Here is a 27,702-nt window from a genome sequence, read left to right on the forward strand (position 1 = left end):
GAAAAATAAGCGAGAATATAAAAAAAAAATCCCAAAAATATTCATTTTACATACAAGCAGAATCTCTTTTTGTTGCTCCTTATTTTCACAAAATCTTCAAGCACAGACTAACAGACATAACATGTCGAATAAATTTTCAATAGAATCATCGTTTGGATGATTCCAGTACTTTACGTTAGTAACACTAGCACCATCTGCTGTCGTGGTCGCGCTGCGTCATTTATTTCGACATCAGCGCCAGCGTTACTGTATGTGTCAAATGGGGAACTACAAAATTTGTATAAGATTGCATGACAGCGCCCCAGACGACGTTTTCGCGCGGCGACTGTTATTCGATTGAAAATTTGAAATGAACGTTTTCTGTGGCGATGGAGCTAGGTTCCAGTGTTACGTCTGTTAGTCTGTGCTGCAAGTATGACCGTTTTGTGAATTTCGAACCTCTTTTTGTTAATAGCGCTTAAAAGTAATTACTTTCGTTTGTTTTTATGAGCAACAAACATATTTATGATAATCTACGTGTTATAATTATAATTATAATAAGTTAGCGATTAGCGAAAGTTCCGCTATGGGTTTAGCGTTCAGCGTTTAGCGATTATAGAGCTAAATTTTCCAGTTAGCGGTGCCTACCACTGCCAATTACTGTCCAAAATGACAACCAAAAACCGGATCATCTTCAGACGCCATTTTGTATTTTCATAAAAAGGGCCAAAAAAGGCCAACTACCAGCCAATATGGGTATTTACCCTCTCCCCCGGCCAAGAAATTACTCCAGACGTCTTCTGAACCAAGATAGTACGTCCGGTTTCTAGAAAACAGCCTAAAGTGACAGAGGATCACACAATATCGAGTCGATGCTTAGAAGCTGGAATCAACCCCAGATGTTTCAAAATCCACTTTGGGTGTCTGGCAAGCAACCTTAAATAATATAATACGACCCAAGATGAGTGATTCCTGGATTTCCAGAGAGATAATACACAGAAACTATAGAAATCAACCTTACGCATTTTTTTTTGAAATCCCAATTTTGCGACTTCCAGTTTCTGTAAAAAATCCAAAATTGCCAAATACAATCGATTATTGGTATTCCCGCTCAGTGCGTTCTAAGAATATTGATGTATTCAAAGTGATGATGAAGGTATACGATGTGAAGTGGTTATATTCCTGGAGTGCTAAATGGCAGTAGCAGTGAGTAAAGTTGGCTTCGTGGAAATTGCATATTAAAGATCAACCTGTTGTCTAGCCTTTTAAATAGTTTCATAGTTTAAAATTTCAAGTGTAATTATTAAAATTTAATCAGCATTTGAATACCAGGTGATGCCAAAAAAAGAAAAATAGCGGGTACAGTTGGATTCGATTTTCTGTCAACGCTACGCAACGCTTGCAAAACTGTGTCTGTAACTTTCTTGTATAACCAGGAGATCAATAATTTATAAAAAGATTTACACGGATTGTAGAACAAAGATTTATATGCAAATTCAAATACACGAAAAGGTTAAAAATATTTAGTAAAAAGCTTCCCTCTAAAAGGCAAACACATCTTGCACAGAAACCAAACGAATAACAATCAGTGATCGCTTCAGCACAAATCTCAAATTTGAATCGAATTCGTAACCAATAAACTACAGCCCTGTACAAGCAGAGTGGCGGTGAAATGTCCCACAGTTGATCATTGTTTACGACCAAAACCGCATAACAACAACAGAGAGTAGGCCTACAGACGGAAGAGAACAATTCAACACCGGAGAGCGAGAGCACGGATAGCATTTTCCTTCTATTTTCATCTTTCGTTCGTCCTGTTGCACATTCGTCGTGTCGAACATAAACGTAGCATAACTTTTATGCTGTGTCTCCCTTCTCTCTGGCGCTCTGCTCTGGTGGGTGGAATGAATATCAACAGTGTTGAGGTCTTGTACTGTTGGTTGATTCCCACGTTCGCTGATCAGTTCTCTGGCAGTCTTCGGTGCGAACGGTTGGTTTCGGAAGTGTTCGCTTGTCTGCATTGAGTTTCCAGTAACACGTGCACTTTACGTTAATAAACATTTTTATCTGGCTAATTGAACCTGTTTTGGAGTGAAATATTCTGTTCGTTCTGCGTAACAGATTGAGGGAAAACTTTTCTTCGCACGTGTCGGCTGAGGATACGGCGCAAAGGTGGTGTCAATTTATGAGGTTAACTACGAACGACCCAGTGGAACGTGCAAATTTTTCAGCAGAAAGTTTTTAATAATAAAATTTGACAAACAAAAACGGCGGAAAAGTTTCATTGGAAATATCCTGAAGCAGCAATAAAACGCGCGTGCCACCCGAAGCGTAAAGTGAGTGTAATTGTGCCATTGAAGCGCGAATCGGACCGACCGGGTGTCGGGGGCAAAATACATAGCAGCAGAGATTTTTATCGCCGCTATTACGTGGTATGCTGTCGGCCTTTTATGATTCCGAGGACTGTGTTTATTAACTTCAGAAAGTGATTCCGAACTTGAGTCAAGCCTATTTGGTAATTCTGCGGCTTCCGTAAATGAACTCAGTGTTGCCTCTATAAAGGAAAGTAATTGTAGCGCGGAAAGGAACCATCAATTATTCATCTCGAGCTGCGATCTTGAAGCAAAATGTTGCGCTTTGGATTACGAAAGTACAAGAGGCTGAATAATACCGTTCCCGGCCAGGACGAGCTGGAAGGACCGAACGGTAACGACGCGACCGCGGCGACAATGACGACAGGAACACCTGTTCGCCAGCATCCCCATCTAATACACAACGAGCTGAATGGAGGCGCGATGAAAAATGTAAGTGCTTTCTTGCGACTTGAATCAACATTCGCTGTAGTAGGTACCTTAGCGAAGGCAACTGCTGCATTAACAATACCCTTGACGCCGTTTTTCTTCGGTCTATTCCGCGCGCGAGAAATGTTTAACGGCCTTCCGGAAGGCCACGGGGGGACAAATACAAGCCAGAGCTAGGAGAGTAGGCCAATGCTGGTCCATTATGCAGATTACGAACCGTGCTGGCAGATTTACGAAGGTTAGACTAAAGCAGATGGGTAACATTTGTATGCCATATTTTAAAATTATTTGCACCTCAGTACAAAACCGTGTTAGACGCACTGCTGCGATTCAACTGTAGAACAAGCAGAAACACAATAGAATGCTAAGCATTGTAATTGTTTGCGTTGCAAACACCGTAACGGTAGACGCAGTCTACCCAATGGAGACTAGATACTCTAGAAGTGCTCTTTGACCTCGCAAGGGGCAAATATTATCATATTTTATGCAATCAAACGGATTTTGGCAGCCAGATCCGTCGCCACCGGTGAGGTGGATAATATACCAGCTTCGTCGCTATGGAGATTTTTTTTCACCCGTTCGCGTCGTTGCTTTTTGCAACATCCTCATTGCCACAAGAATGCGAGTGTATAACCATATCAAAAATTCATAATTCTCGATGGTACCTTCGCATGTTTCACTGTATTACATTCGTTTTTTGTCAATCCATGGCCGTGCGCAGAAACTTTGCTTGGGAAAAACATGTTTTATTTTAAATGAATAATTGTTGACTGCAAAATATACAAGCATTGTTTGTCTCATTGTTAGATTTCCATATAAATTGCCAAAAAAAAGTTGATGGGTCAAAACGCTTTGCGAATTTAGGTGGGACCATTCATTAGCGTACTGTCAGTGTTCATCAGAAGGTGGAGATTTTTTTTATTTTCGAGTTATTCTTAGATTTTTGAACACCCCCTTTTATTCCTAAAACTGCAAAGTTGGAGCCTTTCACGACATCAAAGCTTACCTAAATTCTAATTTACTCTCATTGTCGCACAATTCTTTTCTTGAGGAGGTTTGCGAACCCAAAACTCATCCCTTGCGCACAGCTGTGTGTACTAATCCCAAGATCATCACTATGGATCCGATAGTTATAGAATTACAAAGGCGATGCATGTTGTATTCATTAAATCTGTCGGAGTTTCGCAGCACGATGAAAGTGCTTTCGTTAGGCTGCACATCTACTGTTTCACTATCTGCGATAACCAAATCTCGATTGCAAAAAATAAAAAGCAAACACTCCTGCAGTCCTCCAGAGGCACTCAAAGGTGAAGTGGCCCTCGTCTGCCTAGCGCCACGTTATCGCATGGAAATGGGACCCCTCAGCAAACGGGACTCAACGTGCCCGCGGGAGAAGGAGGGAATTTTTCCACGGGAAACTGCGGTCCTGCTTATCGTGTCGTTTGTTTACACTGTCGAACCTAATTCGGTTCGCTTGTAATGCCATCCAAATTTTGTAATCTAATTTTTTTCGCTCGGATAATGACTTCTTCTCGCGACAGGCAGACGACTCATCGTCGAAAAAAAGAACTCTGCGGAGCTGGCATTCGGATCATTCGTTTTGTTCAGTCTTCCGGTAGCGAGCGTGTGGTTTTAATTCGTTTGTTTTGAGAAATAAACAGTGGATTAACTGGCATTAACGATTATTTAGCATGTAAAAATATGTATGGAATGGCTTTTTGAGAACATTTGAGCTTCAGTAAAGTTTATATTTCTCAACCTGACACGTCGATGCGAATGTCGGTAGCAGTTTGAAGGTGAATTCAAGGATTTCATGTCGTCTATTTGGCATGAAAAACTCTGCAGACTGAAGACCATGATGACGAAGCAATTTGCTGTGAATAACTCCTATTGGGAAAATGTGAGCATCGTAAAAACTATCGAATCTATAAAACCCCTATCAAAAAAGACCACGCATTGCTGGTCTAATTCTGAAGCAGATGTGAACCACTTTACCCAACGCTTGCTCTGCTTTAGAACCACTTCGTCCACCCTGCTGAGAAAGTGGCCTTCTCTACTCTACCGATTCTGTTCGCAGTCGATATTGCCCACCGGAGGAGGTCCTCATCGATGTTTAATGATTTTCAAATTAACCAGCATCACATACCGTGACCGTATCGTGGCCATCGGAAGAATCGAACCGGCTGTTGAGGATGAATTTACACTTTTCCCGTGCGGCAATCGGTGGGACGGTTCTAGGTACGAGTCATAGCAACCCGCATTATCATTCGAATATTCTAGTTTGAAAAGAGGAAAAAAGGGGCTCTTAATCAACTTTTGATTTTGAAATCGGATAGCGACTTCATTTCTGTGTTGGGTTCGGTTTTGTGTTGCCTTGGTAAGCAAATAAATTGAAATCAGAAAATGATCGGATCAGGATTGGCTCTGGCTTAGGTAAGAGGAAACCTACGTTAAAAAAAAAAACATGATTTATAGGCAATACAATATTCTGCTTAATCTGGTGGTTTATGGGCAGAACGTACATAAATTGTAAACCGCAGCCAGCGATGTTGGTTAAAATGGCACGATTGTTTGGTTTGGATTTCACTGAGGAAATCTAAACAGTAGCAATTCAATTCCTGTCTCCAAGGCTTAGGTAAACCATAAAGCAAACCGCAAACGATGCCGTCGTGTTCACGGGTAACGTGAGATTCGTTTGAAATCCGAACCATAATGGCGTTCTGAACAAATTGCTAGGTTTACTTCGTCACAGCCGATAAAGTTGCATGGAATGATGTTTTCCCATGTAGGTTTGGATGAAAGTTGTACCTATTCGCAACCCTATGATGTTGTTTCCACATCCAAGGTGGCGATCTCTGGGTTCTTGAAATTAATTTCAATTTTCCCCACCAGTGGGTGTAGCCCTTCAGTGGGCAATACTTAGATGTTGACATTCTGTGGTGGTGAAGTTATTAACCACCACAGAATCTTGTCATAACATTATCAAACAATGAGGACTTGTTTGGACTATAGTTCAAATGAATTTATTGCAGTAATTATCACCCGTATTACTGAATAATTTTAAAATAATTTCGTTCCAATACGGCCGGTAGAGTCTGTCGTTCGATTGATTTTGATGGCATTGTTATTCTGGATGTGTATGTGGTATAAGTGTGATATATCACCAATAAGATATATTACAAAGGAGGGGCATATAAGTTTTCAAAATGCGATCGGAGGTGGCGAGTAAAAAGTTGTGACGTCACAACAATTGTTTATGTTCGGCATTCAGTGCGGATTTTTAACAAATTGTTCTTTTTAGTTTTTTCAACGTTCTACGGTTACCAAAAACGCGAATGCCATCGTGTGTAGATTTATCATGTGGTGTTTCAGTTTACCAAACCAAAAACTTAGGCATAAGCATACATGCTTCTCCCAAAAATCCCTATGTTGAGAAACGCTGGCGTTTGTTCTGTCGGGTAAAAGATCTTCCCGCAAAGTTTTTAATTTGTTCACAACATTTTCGCGTGAAGGATTTCGAGCATAGGTTCCAGGTTTATGGATTCCCCGTACATTTCAGCATCGGAAGGTAATGTTTAAATTTACCATTCGTAGCTGTCCAAAAGTAATTGTTAATGCTTCAGCTGCTCAACAATTTTTACACCTCACGGACGGTGCGAACGAAGGCTAGATTCGCGCATGGTAGCAAAGCTTTTGAGGGATGCACCAGCTGAAGAATGCGCTTCTTAGGCCGAACAGGTTCAAAATACCGTCGAAAACGTTTTTTCGATTGAGGTCGACGGTGGCTTGATGAATAAAGCGAGTCAACCAATCTCTAGCTCTACTTACGGCGATATTCAACCACAGATCAATTGTAAAAATGAAACTGGAAAACTCAAAGACCTACGATCCATCATTGATTAGAATCCATCTTTTGATTGTGTCACACACATAACCTTGCAGGAGGTTTAAAACATTGTAACATATGGGGGAGGCTAATATGAGAAAATCGGAAAAAATGATAATAAAAGTTTATGGGAACTTTTCCATATTTGAACCCTGCCCAAAATAGTAACATTATTTAAGACAATACCTGGAAAACACATGTTGTTTCTGATATTATCACAATACAACTTGATTCCATAGGATTTCAAACAAAATCCATATATTTTCCTATGCCAAACTATGTTCGATTGGTTGTTGTGACGTCACGATCTCAGCACGCGGAAAATGTTACTATCCAACACTTGCAACCACGCTCATCTGTCGCTCCTTCGTATATACCTTATTGGTATATCACCACGTATGATACATCTTGTTATTTTCCCCATTTTTGATGCGTTTGTTAATTACTAGAAAATAGAACACCAAAGACCAGCAGAAATACTGTAGAAACTCTGCGCTGATTTCCAAATTAAGTCTGCACACTCAGTTTCGAGGTAGAACTACGTCTTACAGCAACAGTACAAGTTAAAAACCGAAAACATTGAGAGCGTCACGAAAACTGTCCACTTTCAAATACATAAACCTCAATCAGTTTCCAACAGATTTCCTTCATTCTTACAGCAATCGATTGAAAAAATCAAAACTGTACTATTGAAAAATGCAGGTCCTTGTTTAACGCATGTTTCAGCAAATCAAAGCAAATAACAAGACCCAATATCACATGAAACCTTCAGTTTTAGTCTAAATCACGCCCCACAGAGAAGAATCGCTGACCATCGACCCAAAATTCCCAATTTTCTTATAGTTGTATACTATTGAAGTGTCAAAATCCAAATTTTTAGAGCATAACGACAAAATTTTAATTTTATATGACTTTTCAGAGTATACTGGGTCAGCGTTTTTTAGCGCTTTTCGTGAAAAAAAAAGTTACGAAATTTCCTGGAGCCTCGAGAGTAACTTGAATCTTGATGACGTCTAAGGAGAAGTTGTCTGTGAAACAGTGGAGAATAAATCCTTATCATTGAATAATGTACAATCTTATCATTATACACAAAAAATAGGCGGAATTATTGAATTACGTTTTTTTTTTGCATAAAACAGCGTTCAAAACTTAGACGGCAGGGTTTGGCACTATTGGCACTAGTTTTAAAAGATATCTTGGGAAAAATGCTCTCAAATTCATCTAGCCCGATCCAGTGCAGAGTTGAATCCGCGTAAATTCCGCAATCCGCGTAAAAAAACCGCGTAAATTCCGAAATCAGCGTTAAAAAACTCGCGTTAATTCTGCATTCCGAATGAAGTGAAACCGAAATCCGCGCAAAAAAATATCGCGTAAATTCCGGAATCCGCGTAAAAAACCGCGTAAATTCCGGAATTCGCGTAAAAAACCGCATAAATTCCGGAATTCGCGTAAAAAAGCTGCGTAAAAAAACCTGCATAAAAACCGCATAAAAAGCGACCTTAGTGAAGTCATTTTAAAGAAAACATGTCGTCAGTGATTTGTAACATGAAACATATTCTTCAATTGCATTTTTTCATTTTCTCAATAAGCTGGTACAAATTTTGGATTGATTTTATGTCTAAGGTTATCAAAGTTAGCCACGGGGAGGGAGAAAAACAAATAACACCCGAAAGGAAAAAATGAATACGCTTCTTAGAAATTTGCATACAAGTTACGTCGTTTGTAACTTGTATGCAAATGAATGTTGAAAAAAATTAATAAGGCTGATACAAATTTCGAATTCTTTTTATGTCCAAGGTTATCAAAGTTAGCAGAGGGGGTGGCAAAAAATAAATAACACTGAGACGAAAAAAAAGAAATATCTTTGATCAAAGTTTTTGTGCAAGTTATGACGTTTGTAACTTGCACTCAAATAAATGTTGAAAAATAACACTTTATTATTATTATTATTTATTTCGCTTGCCTTTCGACGACACTCTCGCTGTCACCTGACTTGTTTTTTTTTTTAAATAAGGCATTTATGCTGTCGGAAAACCAATGAAATGAACGAAACGGTTTGAGCTTTTTTTTCTTCCCCTTCCAATATTCAAGATTTTTGAAAGGGGGGGGGGGGGGTGACATAAAATGAAAATAAAATTTGTGACGGTCTCATTGTGATTATTAATAATTAGGCTTGCCTTTTGACGACACTCTCACAGTCATTAGACTTGTTTATTGCTAAACTGAGTATATACGCTGTCGAATACTAACGCAAAACCACGAGAACTGTTTTCTTCCCCTGCCAATTTTTTAAATTTTTCAAGGGGGGAGGGGGAATGAATCATGGTTTTATGGTTTTTGGTTTTTTTGTCTTTTAGGCATCATACATTTTATTTTCGAAAACTTTGAAACCGATCTAAAATTTTCTTCATATCTATCTATTTTCTATACATATAAAAACGGAGTTCTGTCTGTCTGTCTGTCTGATCCATATAGACTTGGAAATGACTGAACCGATCAGCGTGAAAATTTGCCTGTAGAGGTTTTTGGGGCTGGAGAAGGTTCTTATGATAGTTTGGGACCCCTTCCTATTCTAGAAGAAAGGGGTTTCATACAAATGAGGCTTGAATTTCTGCATAACTCGAGAGCTAATTAAGCAAATGGAACCAAATTTGGTATGAATATGTCTTTGAGAACAAGATATGTTTCTATGATTATGTGACACCCATCCCTACTCTGAAGGAGGGGTGGTTTAGTTACAGTTCAAGCAATGTGGAGGTTTTTGGGAGCAAGAAATATTTTTATAGCGGTTCGATACTCATCCCTACTCTGAAAGAAGGGGGAGTCTCTGCAAATTTCTGCACAACTCGAGAACTAACCAAGCAAATGGAACCAAATTTGCTAAGTGGAGGGTTTTGGTAGCAAGAAATATCTCTATGGGAGCTCTACACCCCTCCCTTTTTTGAAGTGAGGGCTTTCATACAAATGAAGCACAGATTTCAACATAACTAAAAAACTAATCAAGCAAATGGAACCAAATTTGAAAAGTGAGCATTTTAGAGTACAAGAAACGTTTCAATGATGGTTTGACACCTCTAACGACCTAAGAGGGGAGGTGGTCCCACGCAAATGAAACACATGTTCCAACCAGCTGTTTCAGGAAACAGCTTAAAATGATCAGGATGATGCACAGAAGCCAAAAATTGACCCCGGACACTGTTTTATAGTTCTGGTTTCTGGAACGAAATGGTCAGATTTAGGGTTTGCAATCCCGGGAACGATTTCCCGGGAAATAGCTTTTCCCGCGATTCCCGGATCCCGGGAACAGAAATGTTGATTCCCGGGATTCCCGAGTTCTGCGAGAATTTTTGTATGATTTACTATAGTTTCTTATGCAATTGTGCAATAAAATTTAATTAGTCAAACTGGTGCGACCTGAAATAAATCATTTGATAAAACTCAAGGTCAATATGGTATTCCAACGTAAAAATCATCTTTACATGTTAATTAGTAGATATTCAATTTTTTTAAGACTGACTTGTTTTAAGTCGTATTGAACTGAATATTTAATATTTTATCGTTTTTTTCCGGTTTGTCTCGGTCACAGAAAACCACCGAATGGCGAAATAACGAAATAACGTAGTTAATCAACCAAAATTCTTCCTCGGAGTCCTACGCTCCAATCAATGGTGACATAAACTGCAAGAGAGTTTGAAATGTTGTTCTGTCAATGAAAACTAGATTTGTGACGAAGTTTATTTAAAAAAATCGCACCGTGTAATGTTATAGCAAATATATTTAATAAAAAAAATAGCGAATAGGTTTGCTACCGCTCAAGTACCTAAATAGTAAATATTGACTGTAGTGTACAACATATTTTGCCCAAAAAATCCGTACCAAATATAGCAAATATTTGCCTCGTCCAATGCAATGCCTGCCTAACGCTCAGTTTTCTCTTCAACAAACTGAAAGCCTCGGATACCAGTTTTCAATTAAAGGTAGCAAGAGCTGAAATCGGTGATTTAAAAGTGTTCTAGAAATCGAACATCAGCGGTAATTCAACGGACTTGAGCAAAGTCTTACAAAAGGAAATAACATTTTTGAGCTTAACGGAAATTTGTAGCGGATATGAAGCGATTGTTCGACGACATAAGGACCTTTAATCCTCCTCTTCGGCAAATATATGCTACAAAAATCGATCACGAATTTTTATCGTTAACTTGAATATGTTTTGTTTTTCGTTTGTTTCTTTTTTTTGTTTTTCATGCGAATTGTATGAAATTGTAATCAAGTTTTTGTTACCATTTACTAATAAACTTCGTTTAAAATTTGTTAAAAATGTTTTTTGCTAAAAATTCTTCCGTTCCCGGTTCCCGGGAATTCCCGGGAAATAAGATTTTTCATTCCCGTTTCCCGGGAAATCGATTCCCGGGAATATTGCAAACTCTAGTCGGATTGTGTATTTCTAGAACTTTAATGATACCCAGGGGTGGGTGACCCCACCAAATACCCGTTTCGTTATGCATTTACGGACTACAAATAAACCGCAAGGTCAATCTGTGGAAGTATGTGGAATCAATTTAGAATGTTTAAAATTAAATAAATGAAGAAAAAATAATGGGCAGGAAGAAGTTTGCCGGATGAGCTAGTAATATTTAAAAAAAGTATGAAAATTCGCCTCAAACCTACACATTTTCAGGCAAAATTAATATCAAATTTGAGCTGAGTGTCCAAAAATTATAGAAAAAATATGTATTTTTCTTGATTTGAACTGTGCGCCCACCGGTAATGTAACTCTCAGTAGTCACGTATAGAAGCTTGCATGCACGAATGTTGTCTTCATTGTCTATCCGATTCCTGTTGCACGTGGATGATTCACTGAAAACTGCATCGACCAGCAGCAAGCAGAGCTGTGGCAAGTCGCAACGAAGCAGGCGGTGTTTTTGTTACAACACCGAACACCCGCTTATTCGACCGAAGATCACCTTCCCCAGCGTTAAATTTTGGATCCCAAGGTTTATTTGTTGGGTAATCGTTTGGTAAGGTTTTCACTGTTTACGAGGTCTCAAGTTGGACCATTCGGCTATCAGAACAAAGCCGTACTGACCTTTTACTCATTTCATTACATTTTCAAAGTCCAGATTAGCGATGTGCGGCGCTACACTTTTAATTAGTGGTGCTCATTACCTACTGGTAAAATTATTTCCTCGATACTGTAAGCGAAGCTTAAATGTGTAACATTATTCGTATTTTTGGGTATACTTTCGTTTATACCACTAGGTTCCAATGTTCCTTTTTAGTTCCATGTTATATTTACATTAACGCAAAGTATATACAAAATGCACATCAAGAAACACCTTCCCAGAACAGTTTATTGGAGTTATCCTAACGAATGTTCCGACTAGGCTTGTTCCGTCTCGAACGTCCCGCCAAGGAAGCACATTTGCATTCAATAAACATTGCCTGGCCGGTCGGCTGGCTGAGTTCAAATTGTAAAGTAGAAAGAGAAACCTGTTCCCCAATTGCCGCCGCACCGCTTGCCACGCCAGAAGGTGACACAGGGGACACGAATTAAGGGTAATTGATATGTGATCCGGCCGGCTGGAGGCCTGGCTGGTGGCAGGTTGTTCCCGTTCTGTTGGTTGTCGTTCTGTCCCGCTCCGCGTAATGGGATACGGAAGTTTGTTCATATGGGAATGCGATGCGACTGCTTTTTGTTGTTCTGCTCAGCTCCAGCGATACTTGCGTGAGTATCGTGGTGGCACTAAGCCGACATCATAGAGAGTGCAAGAATGAAAACAGCCGGAGGCGGGGAGCATTTAAATGAATTTTCTTTACGTCGGAGTTACTGAACTACACTCATTAAGAAACAAACAGGAAATTGAGCCACAGGATGAATGATACATTGAATAATAATATCAATAGATGAAGCAACGCCGACAAAATTTGTTCAGATGTCAATCCTAGTATCGCTTCACGATCGGATTGACTATATAGAATTCTACACGTACGGTTCCCAGCATGACATTAATTATGCGCTGGCGGGATACATGGAACATACTGCGGATACCTCTCCACTTGGAACGCAGCAATTTCCGCTAAAAAGCATGACTACTGGCGACGCGGCAGCAGACGGAACAGTAATTAAAATCGACATCTCTCGATGGAGTTTTTTTTTGCTCTTTAGTGCACTTTAGCAATTGTGCCCGATAGTGATTGATGCCCAACGACACTCTTTCCGTTTCCTTCCGGTCAAGCATTCCAGCGGTGGTCAGCGTCGTGGAAATTTCATGCGATACTTCTCGGGACAACCGAAACAGAAGGACAACCCGGATAATGAGGCTATGATTACACAGGGGAGCGACGACTATTTTTGCCGTCCCTCCTGTCATAATTTTGATTGATGTTATACAATCGACGCAGACGTCTTTGGTTTGCTTCATTGGTTCAATAATTATAACTTTGAATGCTTTAGAAATGAAGGGACACCCATTAGAAAGGTTTTTCATCTCATCTATTCCAAAAATCATTGCGCTATACAGTCTAATTAAATTTTCCATTGATTTGGGTGCTTAACCTCAATCTCATTTAAACCCGGAGCAATTCAATGCGGCCACCAGTCAAAAATCTCTCATTTAACGCTAATATTGCGGGTTGATTTCGTTTTCATCGACCCTCCCACAAGCTGGTGGCAACGTACCTGTAAATTAAATCAAGATTTAATCCCCCATCTTAAAGTAAACAAAATTTCGGCACCCAAATGAAGTGAAATGTCGATACCCACGCTACAACCAGGCAAACATTCGAGACGCACTTCGATGCCGGTAGCTTGCACTTTCATTGTGGTGGTGTAGGCTTTTTATTCCATTATTGTTATTATTATAATTATTATTAATGTTATTGCTGTTGCTGCTCATCAAGAACATCGGCTGAACACGTGCTTTCCATACGCTTGTTTTGCTCCATAATTTTAAATTACGCACAAAATTTCCTTAGTCTGCCATTGTAAAACGAGGGACGGTGATATGATGGTTTCCGTGGTTACCATTTCACGTGTGCGTGTTTGATAAATTTTAGATATTTGGGGGTAGCATTGGAAACACAAAGTTTGTGAATCACTTGCTTGCCATAACGGTTTGCATGCGTGTGGAATACCAAATGAGAGAATGAAATAAAGTCTTTCGATTGTGTTTAAAAATGTAAAATTCCCAGATAGTTCGCTCGTCTTCACCGTTACAGATATAGGTAAAGTTAAAGCTGAAATGTCGCTGGCAGGTCGCAAATTATAATTCACAATGAAATAGAAACGTGATCAGAATTGTCAACAAAACGAAACGCCTAAGTTGAGGGGAAAACTCTCCCTTTAATTCGCTTGCCAACGGAATACAAAACACAAATGTAAAAAATGTCAAATGTCAAAATGTTCAAAAACAATAAAAGCCTAAAATATGTGAAGAACATAAAAAATGTCGTCATTTACAACCGTGACATTATGCACCAATCCTAGCTCCAAATCATAATCCTCCTGATTCCTCTCGCTGGCGATATTTACAGAAATTTCTTCATCAATGTTTACACAACCTTGTAATTAATTGGGTTCATTTTTATGATGATACAAAACCCTTCTCCCCCTGTGTCGGTCCGATGCGCACAGTATCAGAACCACCCGTGCTGCTTCGAATGACACATTGGATTGTGCGATGTTTATTTATTCAGGCACGCAGAGCTACAGATATACCAGTCCGGGATAGTTTTTCATCATCCAAATTTCAAACAATAACAACTCGGAAATATTTCACCCATCACAGTCGCAGCACACTTTGATCTGCTTCGAGCTGAAGATGGCGCAAGCGAGAAGTGATGATAATCTAAACAGTAAACATGCAACTGTCATTTTTTTTTTTTTTGTTCAAATGTTTGACTTACAAGCGCTGTGTTTTAAGCTTAGCGAGGTAATCGGAGATGCAATGCACCACTATGAATTAAGCTAGAGAGTCAAGTGTTTTATTCCCAGAACTAGATTGAAACTTCATGTATGGTAACCCAGCGAAGGGACCCTAATTAGAAGAGTGCAGTTTTACGACTATCCCAGATTAAACCGCGTAGAATTTATTACCGAACCCATTTGTTTCGACAACGGGGGGAAAAACGGCCCGAATTTAAGTGAAAATCCGCAGCTGAAGTTTCTCATCCGAAAGCTAGTTAAGTTAATCCAATGTGAACGTTTTAAGAGCGTTTTTCCATTTTCATTTCATATCTATAAATCGCGTTACTTAAGAGCATTCTTCGTGTATGTGTGTGTAGTTGCTACAGCCTGCTAACGTTGGATGTTGCCTTAATCCGGGATGGATTGTTTTATGCCCAGCGCAGCTAATGGAATTCCTCACGAGAAAATGGGACAGGAGGAAATGAACGTCAAAATCGCTAGCTCTAGATTTATAATATTTACACGCTCCGGTTGTCGTAGTTCAGAGTTTGGTTAGTAGTCCACGATTGTTCAAGCGTTTGCTTCTCGATTCATATGATTCAATTACTTCCTTATCAAACGTTAAAATTAATATCTTCTGTTTTCCGAGTTCTAAGTGTTATTTCCGAGAAGTGGCCGGACCACACTCCTAATCCCTACAATAAATGCGCTCGTGATACGGTCGCCATATCGCGTCGACGGAAGACAATTTAGCTTCTAGGTTCGCTTTCAAGTTGCGGTTGACTAGAAATTCCAATCGACTCAAACCACTCGGGAGGCGTCAAAGACATTGCTTAGTTTCGGGATTAACCGATGCTTATCCAATTAGAGAAGACCCTTTATTCCTTCTGCCCTAGCATGCGTATGGCTGCTGCAGCACGTGGTCTATCTTGATGCGTCCCATTCCCTGGCAGGTAAACGGGGGATTTGTTTTGACCGCTAGCTTCGTGTCGTGGAGCCAAACGACAATTTATCGTCCCTTGTGTTAGATAAAATTAATTCCTCGAGGAGTACCATCTTGTAGGGGTATGGAAATTCCTGACTAATTTCGAAAAACTTGAACCGCCGCAATAAATTAGTCGTTGTGAAGCAATCATTATCACCTCTTTAAGCTGAAGGTGTCTGGGCCGAGGGGTTTAGTTTAGGCCATGACAGTTTTCGGGGTCGACAGAAAGTGTCAAGGGTAATAAAAATCAAAGATACCGGAGAGTTCGTTATCTCACATCGGAATAGGCAAACGCCTACTATCCGAAGGGCACGTTTTTATTACCATTTGCCTTCTCGGGAAAAGGGTCCGGTTCGGGTTCGAATTCAAGCGCAGTGAATCATCGGGACGTTCGTTCCATTTTGTGGTCTGCGGTAGAATTGCGTCGGGTGGTCCAGACGATTCACCGAAAGCGAAAAGATTGCCTTCCACAACGAATTTGTTCGCCTGGAAAATCTGCCTTGCTGTGTCCGTCCACACCTCGTTCAAAAGTTTTCCGATTCGAATAAACTCCCTTAGTTATGTCGGTTTATGTGGACACCCAAAGTTTTTTGGATAGGTGCAGCGAACACAAAAAATGTGAGAATACTAGAGGGTATATTGTGGGTGCACCATTAAAGGTTTTTCAGCTGAAAGAGAAAAGTGAAAAAAGGATAACAAAACGACAAAAGGGTGATCGTTATTTTTTATTGCTCTTTCTTCTTCCCGCTTTATCCGCTTATTAGGTTCAAGTGTTTCTTTCTTTTTCGGTTATACTAAGCAGAAAGATGTTACTGACAAGCGAGAATGATATGGGATTAGCCCAACGTGAAGACGAGAACGAGGAACGTTGCGCATCTATAAGAAATGTTTCGATCTCCATACCCTTCGCCGGGGTTTTAATGTTATCCAATAAATTATGTTTCAATTCGTTACGCTAATCGTCGGTGATGGCATGTCGTGCCGGGATGCACTTCAACTGATTGGGCTTGACTAGTTGCTTGCGTCGAAGGCGGAGAGAGAAAAAATCGTTGAAACAAATGACAAGTCAAACCAGTTGATTGGTTCGTCGTGAGTAATTAAACAATCAGGGCGCATTATAATCATTCAGTGTCCCGTTTGTGACAAAAAAAGAAACCTTTTTTCAACCAATCGAATGATGAACAATATGTCATGTTCAACATCTCAAATGCTATCAATAATAACAGTAACATGTGATTGTATTGCCCTATCTACTATCCATTTTTCGATTGTCGTTGCCAGTGATATTGGTAACGCGTCAAATGGTAACCAAAAGCCCAATTGACATATGTCTAATGATGCAGCAACTGAACTTTATTGAACAAAAAACGATGTTTTCGAGCATTCTCACGCTTTACAGTTAATCGATTGAACTGTGTCTGTTGCAAATGAACCTTATAATTTTTTAACCAATGATTATTTTCGGTATTCCAAAAATTAAAATATTCCAACTGGTCGAAACAGCAAAGCTTTGAAACACATTACTCAACAAAAACTCAATGACTGCTTTGTTACGTCAAAAGAAGAAATAAGCTTGAATCAAGAACAAGCATCTTTATGATTCAATCCATAATTTGACAATCGTTGCATTAATAACCCAACACAGAGGTCATCGTACTCACCCCCGCAATAGACTAGCAGCAGACAGAAGTTGCGCTGGCCGAATGCAACAAAATTGGAAACCCGTTCACTCGGGGTCTCCCGGGAACGCCTCCTGTCGGTACCAATAGAAAAAATAATGACAACCAACGTTGTAAACACGTGTTCGTTCCCTCTGCCGCAGCTTAATCCATCACAGAGAAGAGCTGGCCTTTGCTCTGTCGTTCGAGCAAATTTGGCTCGACAGCGGGCAACTGGGGAAATGAATCAATTCCAAGGATGTGTTTGATGGGCGTGACACCATGCTTCAATCTAATCCAATCCAATTCTGATGGGGAAATATTCTTGCACCGTTTGGGGACAGCATAGCATTTTCCGGTGAAGGTATGGAAAAGATGTGTCAGCATATGCAAAATTTTTGCTGAGGTGTTTTTATGTAACCCAAAACGTAGTGTGAAAACAACGATGCTGCTCTCGCCACGTTTCAAGTAAAACTTGATAGAATGCTTAGTATTGAGAGCAATGAGATTTAAGATACAAAAATTAGGATGGAGGATTCTTCTGCATCGATAAATCAAAATTAATAAAATCGATTTACGGAAAAATCGAGCCTGAAAAATCGATTCGACAAAAAATCGATTTTTGTTCGGCATAAGCTTTTCACGACTTTTTTTGGCTATATTTATGGAGATTTTGTTTTGTTTGCGTTTTCTGGTTTATCAATCATGTTCAACGAGTTTTCGTACACAACATCTACTAACGATACGGCTTTTTTAGTTTATTGCCATCTTCTTCTACCGCGTGTACTCTTTTGGTAATTTTTTTTCTACTAAAAGTTTTCGTTGTCGCTCATCCCATAGACCATTTCACGAGACGTTTGTGAACTTGATTCATGAACGAAATTTTGACAGAAAGTTTGGAACCGCTGACAAAATGCACGTGAAAACACATACATAAGACATACGTAACACTCAGGAAGAAATCTTCCAAAAAAGTTGGTACAAAATGAATTACTCAAAAGTACCAACCTCTGTGAAAAAACCTCTGTTTGAGTAGTTTATGGAGGTTGTGTACCTGCGCAGCCCTGCGTTTGTCTCGTTTCCACTCGAAAAATGCAGCATTGGTTTTGTAAACAACTTTTTGACAGTTTCTTAAAGGATTTTGTTATGGGCTCGAGTAGAGCCGCGATGAAAAAAATTCATTCCGTTCATTTTCGTCGAGCAGTTCAAACTGGTGTTGGTACCGGGTGATATGGGGCAAAGAGTACCAAAAAAATCGCCAGTGTTACGTATGTCTAAGTATGTGATAAAACTGTCAAAGTCAATTTCCATTGCCACCCCAATGTACACCAATCAGTTAGTAATGATTGTATACAATATATGTCAAACTTTCGAGACGGTCTTGTGGTCTGGTAATTTATATTCAGTTCGAGGTGCAAACTTGTCTCGTCGTTCTTCTCATCCTCGCTAGGGATGGGCGAACGGCTCACGAGCCGTTCATATGAACCGGTTCTTAGGAAAGAGCGAAAGAACGAACGGCTCACGAAAAAGAACCCCGGTTCTTTGGGCGCACCAGAACTGTTTGGTTCGCACGAACTCGAAGTTTACCGAGACAACACGAAATGTCAACGCTCGTGAATCATTGTGAACCATGAGTCGGTTCAGAGTCAGGCTTGCCAGATCTACGGACTTATCCGTAGATCTACGGATTTTTTCCCTTCTACGGATCTACAAATATATGGGAAATCCGTAGAAAAGACGAAGAAAACAGGGAAATCCGTAGAATCTACGGATTTTCATGAAAAAGTTCTGGCATCTCTGTTCAGAGCCGCTCTTACAAAAGAGCCGTTCCACCCACCCCTAATCCTTGATATATTTCACAACGCATGCGTATTAGCCAAATTTCATACGGGTTTCTCTATTGATGTCGCGTTTACAAAGGCACAAAATGGTTACTGCGTCAAAAATACTGGAGGGACTTAATTTGGCTGCGGATTGTTCTTTTTCAACTCGACGACAAGGTTATCCAGCTTCCCTGACCTTCAGAAAACGTCAAAATGGGCTGCGTGCACTATCCGCCATTACCGTTCGTGGAAAGCTGGATATGCTGGAACCTTATGGGGGTGGTGACATACTCATGAAAAAAGTTGTCATGGACGTAGACAATTGTTTGAACCATCGGTTTCATGTCTATTAAATTTTAGCCCATTCTTCAACTATGGTCATCCCGGTAAAAAATTGACACATTTTTCAGATCGGTTTCCGAATTCCGAGCATACACTTCTTCGGAGAGAAGAAAAAAAATTCGTAAACTATCAATGAAGAAATTTTCTCCTCTTCAAAGAAAAGTGTTCTCGGAATTCGACCGCAGATTACGTTAGCAACAATAAATGCAATCACTATTGTTTTCAATCCGTTTTGCACACATTTATTTTTCAGGTGGAAAAAACGATCTTGCCATCCAAAAGATCGATTCAGTAGAAAATCGTGCACAAAAAAATCGATTCAAAAGATCGATGAATCGACTCGAAAAGATCGATTTTGGGAAAATCGGATCGATCTTGCCCATTGCTAGATCCGATAGAAGCATAAAAATAAAACTGATCATTTCGATTCGAACAGTTTCGTTTTCATCTCATTCCTTTCGGGTACTGTTATCACTAGCGATACTCAGAGAGAGAGAGAGAGATAAGCGATGAAAAAAATCACAGGAGGGTTGTGTGCAAAGCCACGACCGCAAGGTTGAAGTAGAATACTTTTACACAGCTCTACTTACGGCTGTAAATTAACCTACGGCCGGCGTATCGGTTCGCGCCGGTTATCGCGTTTAGCCTAGCAGACGCCTAATGCGCACGGCCAACACAATAGAAAGGTGTTTTCGCATTGAAAATTAGACACGGCTTTACTGGAGTAAGTGTTGGCAAATGCATCTACCGCTAATACCGCCGCTATCGTACGAAAAATGACGCGCGTCTAAGAACACCCGAACTGTTTCGCCGTGCCGCTTCCATTTACTTCCTTATTACATCGGCCTTAGGGAAGAACCGGCTGCACCTACCGCTGAGGTTGTTACCATACTGCTACTGGTACCCAAAGCTATTAACTCTTCAAATTAAGTGTTTTATTTGTCCTCAAAAGAACAAGATATGATCGCATCTCTGTAATATTACCGACAGTAATATTCTTCTAAGCAAAATGATCCTACTTTTCCATTAGAGGAAGTGCCGGCTGATGTACCGCAAAAATCTCGCCCGATCACTCGCGTTGGCGTTCAGCCTGGCAGAGGCTTGAGACGTGGTGACCAACCACAGGGCAAGTGATTTGTTTAATTTGAAGGCAGCCATAGGCGCGACCCGCTGCTATGGTCTGTTACTGCTGAGTGCCGATATCTGCTGTTACTGCTGTCAACGTTGTGGACGGTCCATCCAGTTCACCTTCCGACTAATGAATGTAGCTAGTTTTTCCAGAAACACATTTTTATAGCCGAAGGGTGCTACGTAATAGGCCACGCCTTGCAGTTCAGGTTTACCATTTCCTTATGTTCTTTAGACGAATTATTTCACAATTCGCATTTGATTTTTGTATCCAGCGAATAAACACCGATGGTGCTCTCACACCACAACGGTTTTAACCCGTATCTTATTGCGGTTTGTAACATCAAGCGATTTCGTTTGTTCGCTGTTGCGTGTTGCATCATGTTGCAACTTGGCAACTGGGAGACGACGAAATTCTGTTACTGCTGATTGATTGAATCGACTTCATATTAGCTCTGCATAGTCGAACTAACTGCTTTTGTGAATGCGGTCTAACAGGGCAGTTTGTTATTCAATGTTGGTCATGCTGATCGCAGCCTTTGCGCTGCCCTACAGTGGGGAGTTTACTAAATAAAGTAGAAGTAAAAATAAGAACAACTACAACAGAATTTGATTGCGGTGCGGTATTTTATTTATTTTAAAACTATTCATCACATATAGGTAAAATTTGAAAAAAAAAACTCTTATTTTGTTGAATATAAATCATCTTATTTTATTTAAAACGATTCATCACATATAGGTACACTCTTTAGACATATTTATATGTTCCAAGAGTTCTATTTTTCGCCTTTCCAAAACAGCCTAAATATAAAAAATCGGTTGAAAAATAACCGTATTAAACATAAAAATGTGAGCTAAGGAAAAAAACAGGGTTCTGACCATAACTAATAATTTTTGGGGTATTTGAAAAACTTCAAGTAAATGCGCAAGTAACTTTTGACTAAAGCTACAACCCACACTAAGTCACATCGAAAGTTTTTGCATTTTTTCATCATTTGTAGCACCGTGAAATAAATGTGCGATGGAAGCCAAAAATTTTGGTTTTCTTCATAAAATATATAACTTAGCCAAATATCAACCGATTTCCACAAAACTGCTTTTATTTGATTCGGAATTTAATATACTTTCGAAATTATAGTGTATTTGTGGTATGTTTCTTACAAAAATAGACGGCAAATTCAAAATTAAATTGAAAAATTGCGTGAAAAAGTCTATAAAATTGGATATAAACTCAAATAACTTAACATGTTTTATTGAAATTAGAACAAACCTGTATATATTTTGAAAGCTCTATTTGTCTTCTTTCTAAAACTGCTTTAATATTGAAAATCGGTTGACAAATGACTGAGTTAAAAAAATTTATATTCGCTGAGGTCCAAAAAACCGAATTTTGACCATAACTTCAGATTTTGAAGGTGTTTGGAAAATTTCTAGTATGAGCGAATGTTACACTCAACAAGACCTACAACCTACACTAGGTCACTTCAGAAGTTCTTGCCTTTTTTTTTCATTTGTAGCACAGTGTTATTTGTTTATTTGCCTTGAAAAAAGCATTTTGCGGTACAAAATCGGTTACTGATTACAACTTTGGAGCTGCCCTAACATTGGGGGAATTAAGATACACGGACAACATGCACTGTGGAAGCTATTTTACAGTCAGTAAATTCGACGGGTGCGACAGATTTACATTGCTAGGATGCAACACAGAATGCTTGCTTGCGTTGACAAAAATTATTAACTTTCAATGACTTGTTCATTTGCCTTGAAAAAGGCATTTTGATTTCCAACATTGGATGTCCCGATGGCAATCTTCATGTTGCCCCAACACGGGGGGAATAATGGCTGTCTGGCGACACACGCTGAGAAAAACCGCGCTGCTCCTGAGACGTGGTGACCAGCCACAGGGCTAGTGCTGCTGCTAAGGAAGGACGACTGCTGTTGTCGCTGTCTAGAACTATTATGAGCGGCTCCAGCTGAAACAGGCTTCTATATAGCTCAAACAGCATGTTTTCAAATGCAAGGTATATGATCCTGTCGACCGTGCTTGGGAAGCAAGCATAAAACGACCAATCAGAGGTCGAATTTTTCGTTTTGACAAGGCTTGACTATTTTAAATAGTACAATAGTTTGAATAATAAAATTACAATTATCTTATTTTGGGAAGAATCTTAGAAGATTTTCCAGTCTATTGCTGCAAGAACGACGGAAATCCATCGAATACTAACCGATTTATTAGCATTTGAAATTGGACATATTTTTCACTTTTTTCGGTTTTAGATTTTCATTTCACATCCCTATGTAGCCGAACTTACTGAGAGAAGTATTCTACTTCAAAAACCGCTGATTTGGCAACTATGTTTCACATATCAGAGGTGCCAAATCTTTTCTCAAAGTGCAATGTTGACTAACTTTTTTATTCGACTCGTATAACTGATGGTGACGGTGGAAGTCCTTGCGAATAATAGAGTGTATCACAAAAATCGTGAAGATGTTAAATTTTATGTTTATGTTTAATTTTATATACTTCCATCATTGTTTTGTAGACCATGCAAAGGATGTGTTAACAACCAGTTAAAAATCACTGTGATGAAGCATCTTTGGAGCATTCTCAATTCATTGTTTAGCAATGGAACATGAAACACGTGTAAAAATGAATATATTCTTTATTGAACCATATTGCAATACCTCTCAATGTGTTACCTTTCTTGTTCGTTTGGCTCGGATTTTGACATGTTCGTTTGGCTCCCAACACTCTTTTCGCATATCTCTCCCTCTGATAGCATAGTCCTGGTTCAATTGACGGAATGATTGACGCAAAGTATGATTTTTTCCTTTCCTTCAGCGTATCATTCAAGGTAAGTTGAAGGCCTGCCCATGTATGACACGCAAGTTTTAATCAATATAATCAAGTCTTGTAGCCTCTCAGTGTTGTGAAACTACTCCGTTGCTGCGATTGAAAATTCTCTGACCTACAGAAAACGTCAAAATGAGCTGCGTGCACTGTCCGCCATTACCGCTCGTGGTAAACTGGATATGCGGTGGAAAAGATCTCTCCGGCATGAAAGTATCAAATAAAAAGGTTGTGAATAAAAAACAACTGAGCAATTCTTCAAACCATTTTCTCTATATGCGTGATGTGTGGATGCCCCCTATCTCCTTTAGCGCTCAAAATCAACTAAAACAAATGATTTTCAATTGAAAACGAAGGTTAGCAGCGTCACTATCGCGTGACGACTTTCAATTGAGAATGACTTTGTCAGGCACTGGTGAAGAGTGAAGTGCCAATTGATGCCAATTGAATAATAAATTAATTTCACAACCCTCAAAACATCTAGAAATCGCAAATTTTCATTCGGCTCAAAAATCTACGTTGTTGTGTTTTCCACACTGAATCAATTGCACGTGCCAGACGGACGCCGGAACCAGCTGAAGCTGTCGGTTCCACTGCCCTTTAACAATTGCACTTATTGTACAATTGGGTCGGCTATTCAGTACCCTGTAATCAACTTATCAATTAATTAATCACTGTCGAGTTATTTCGCCTTGTTCAATGCAAATATTTTTTCTCCGTCGACAAACTTTGTTTCCTTGGGAGGGTTCTGGCAGGCCAACATTGCGAAACTTGTTTTCGCTTTATGCCCTTCTTCAGCACTCTCCCTAAGAAGTACGGTCCGACCATTTAATTTAAAAACAACATTCTGATCCTATCATCATTTATTTTCCCGCATCGGTGCTCAAGCAAACAGTACCACTTGAAGCTAATGGATCGCTTTCTTTCTACAGTAGGTACAGAACCCTACTCGAATTTGGTGCCGCATATAATAGAAAATTTTTAGTGCAGAAAAATTGTTCAAACAACAATCGATCCTTTTTCACTTTCTGCGCGCAGGCAACCCCTCCCCGAAGCTGCAGAAATGAGTGGTCCGTCTGAGGTTCTGTAACCACTTGAAACAGTTCTAGCCGCACGATGGCATCGCATTGTTCTGCTTCTGCTTCCATGCGAGTGCAGCTCCTCGATTGGTTCCCTTTTCAATATGAACAACCAAAATGTACAGCTGTTTTGATTGCTTTCCATTATTGTCGGTGTAAATATATTCGAAACGAATCGATTCAAATTTCAAACGAATCATCTGGACCGCCTTCTTGTAGCCTCAGCAGCAGACAGGGAACAAACTCAGCTGCTGCACTTCCCACCTCGGCTCAGCATCAACATCAATATAAATTCATAGAAACCAACCAAGTAGGCAGGGATATTTATATTTGCTTACCACAAATATTGTTGCCGGGGTAAATGCACAAGAGCCTGCCTTCTACGAAAGCTTTTTCCGGGAAAAAGTAGGCGCCTTTATCAAGTTTTCACATTCGGCATGCACTGCACGTCGTTACAATACAAAACTCGGTTGGCCGCGGTACAAAAGGAATGCCACTGCTTGTGTATGCTTTGTTCGATTCTGTCGATTTCCTTTCGAGACAACTTCCGTCATCTTCCATGCCACGGTATGGGTATATAGGCCTGAGCAGCTTCCAAACCGCAGCCGAACGTAACTGAAATTGCAGTGAATTTCTACGATTCCTGTCGAATGGCGGCTGTTGAATATTACTCATCTGGGGACACGTTTCGGGTAAAAGTTGTTCGCGTTTCAGAATCAATAGGCTGCTGAATTGTTTCCTTCCGAACTAGAACGGAGGTTTGTTACCTTTCTTCCCCTTGTTGTCATGTGTTCGGAAAGTCAATCAACCACAGTTATTCTTATCGCACACAGACAATCGGATGTAATTTATTGATTTTGTTTATTACTCATCAGCGCATTGCTTTTGAGGGGAAGAATCACTATCTTGGTGAATGAATCAGGACGATAAAACAAACAAACAAACATACAGTAAACAAACTACAGACAGATACACACCTTTAAAAGAACACAAACTGAAATTCTGGAGGTCTAATCGAAAACAAAATTGTTCCCTAAGAATCTCCACAGCCAAATGGAGTTCAGGAAAGAATATAATCAAGTAAAAAATAATAAAATATTTGGAATTAAGGTCGAATTAAGGTATACAAATTCATAATAGTAGAAAATCTAAAATTAACAATGCAAGCGTGAATTTGGTTATAATCATAAGAAAATAGTATAAACTCATCAAGGTTCAAAAACGTTGAAAAATTTCATCAGGGAGAACATTTAAAAACTTTAGATAATGCTTTAAATCTGGCATAACTGGAGTTTTTAAGCATTAATTAGTACTATAAATAGAGCTTTGAAACATTAAAACGTCTAGTAATCTGTGGTTATCTTCATGCTATTTTCTGGCAGACAAAAAAAAATGCAACTTCTTTATTTGTTGCTGACTGAGATAGACAAAGTCGTTCCATTAAATTCGTTACCGAATAAGACGAGACAGAAAGCCGCTCCGCAAACAGTAGATGAAAACAGGGGAAGAAATTGGAATCCTCGCCTTGATTAGATTGGATTGAGTTTGTTTTGACAGTTTGTATTAGGTGCACAATTTGGGTTTGACGCCGGTCCCTTCGATTCGATTCTGTTGCTTGCTTGCTCCGACGAAACACACAACGCACACTAGATCCTTCTTTAATGTGACTCGACATGGCGCGATAATCATGTTTGACTAAATTTTTACATGATTGACTTGTCGTTCGAAGTGACGTGATAACATTGTCTGTTTGCTTTTTCAATGCCTTTAGGTATACATTTCAAGCAATCAACGGTGTTCAGCAGCGTGTACCGCATTATTAATGTAAGAGTATGAACGCGCGCGTCCCTCTTGGCTTATTTAATGTTTAAACTCTCAAAAAGTAAAGACTAAAAGCATGTTAAACTTTTCCCGTTTGTTTCTTAATCAACTTCAAATCTACTTCAAAACTGCTCAATTGTTCCTCACCAGAAAATTAACTATTCCCACTCGTCTTTCTCTACCATTACAGACTAACTCACGTACCAACCTGGAAGCATCACCAAAAAGTGCCAACGATCAAAAAGCATCCCCCGACGGCGAAAACCCGAGAGCCATCGAGAAGAAGAAAACCTTCAGTTCCTCCCCCGAGCTGGACCTGCAGCCGTCGTCACCGCCGCCTCCCGGCTTGCGCCCGAGTGCTCTTTCCACCTCGTCGCCGGATAATTACAGACCACTGCAGCAGGCTCAAACACCCAAAAAGCGCACTGCCGCGGCTAGCTGCAAAGTTCGCATCTACAAGTGCATCAAGCGGATACTGAAAAAGAACAACTTTTCCAAAGAGCAACGCGTTCACCAGCAGCAGCAGCAGCAGGTGCAAACGCCGGATAAATCAAAAGTTGACTACAGAGAGATTAAAAGTTTACTGGAGAAGGAGAAACCGTCTCTGGACTACGACGTTAATCTTGCCAAATGTGTGGATAAACCGGCGCTGGTAAGTTTATCGAAGTACCCTTTTTCACAGATGGGAGATTCGGAAAAGTTTTTCTACTCATGCTAAAACTCTTCAGAAAGCTCGATAAAATCTCGCAAAAGCAACGAACTCAATCATGTCTCTATTACAGATAAAAAAAATTGCCCTGAATTTAATGAAATCAGCACAAGACGAAGGCCGTTCGCTGGTCGTTGCCCCGGAGGGCTGCTCGGAAACCACTTCCATCCAGAGCAATCTGGACCAGGAAGCCGAATACCAGCGACTGTGCGGCGAGTCATGGTACCACGAAAACCTTCCCCGGGATCTGTCACTGGAGCTGCTGAGCGGTGAACCAGCCGGAAGCTTTATAGTTCGCAAAAGCACCACCCAGCAAGGTTGCTACGCACTCTCACTACGTGTACCCCCGCCGGGACCAAAGATTGCACACTACCTAATCGTCCGGACTCCAACCGATGGCTATCAGATCAAGGGATTCCATAAGGAGTTCAGTTCGCTGCGTGCCCTAATCGTGCACCACTCGGTGATGCCTGAGTCGCTTCCGGTTCCGCTGGACGTCCCGCGCCCCTCAAATCTGGCTGTAAAAACCAAATGTGACGACGACTATGATACCGTTTTCGATCTTCCGGAAACGATTCGTGCGTAGACACAGAAAATAAGACACCATCCTTTTGTGCTCAAAATTACCAATTAATTGCATGTTGAGAAACTTTTACCAAAACCTTATTGTTACCTACATCTAGCGTGTAAGCTATTATTAAATTTATATTGTATTGCCTAGAGAAATATAAATA

General features: G+C 40.0%; 1 protein-coding gene across 1 annotated transcript; it reads left to right on the forward strand.

Annotated features, from left to right (window-relative positions):
- Positions 1-1,947: 1,947 nt before the first annotated feature.
- LOC129732176 (uncharacterized) lies at positions 1,948-27,702 on the forward strand. Its single transcript, XM_055692763.1, has 3 exons — positions 1,948-2,783; positions 26,450-26,911; positions 27,042-27,702. The coding sequence occupies exons 1-3, from the start codon at positions 2,607-2,609 to the stop codon at positions 27,552-27,554; spliced, it is 1,152 nt and encodes a 383-aa protein (XP_055548738.1). The 5' UTR covers positions 1,948-2,606; the 3' UTR covers positions 27,555-27,702.

The sequence above is a fragment of the Wyeomyia smithii genome, chromosome 3 (genome assembly GCF_029784165.1).
Source record: "Wyeomyia smithii strain HCP4-BCI-WySm-NY-G18 chromosome 3, ASM2978416v1, whole genome shotgun sequence".
Lineage (NCBI taxonomy): Eukaryota > Metazoa > Arthropoda > Insecta > Diptera > Culicidae > Wyeomyia > Wyeomyia smithii.

Excerpts from the sequence above, each read along its gene's own strand:
- LOC129732176 (XM_055692763.1), top strand. The coding sequence starts at position 2,607 with ATGTTGCGCTTTGGATTACGAAAGTACAAGAGGCTGAATAATACCGTT. Across the intron at positions 2,784-26,449 it reads ATGGAGGCGCGATGAAAAAT|ACTAACTCACGTACCAACCT; the intron begins GTAAGTGCTTTC and ends CTACCATTACAG. Across the intron at positions 26,912-27,041 it reads GTGTGGATAAACCGGCGCTG|ATAAAAAAAATTGCCCTGAA; the intron begins GTAAGTTTATCG and ends TCTCTATTACAG.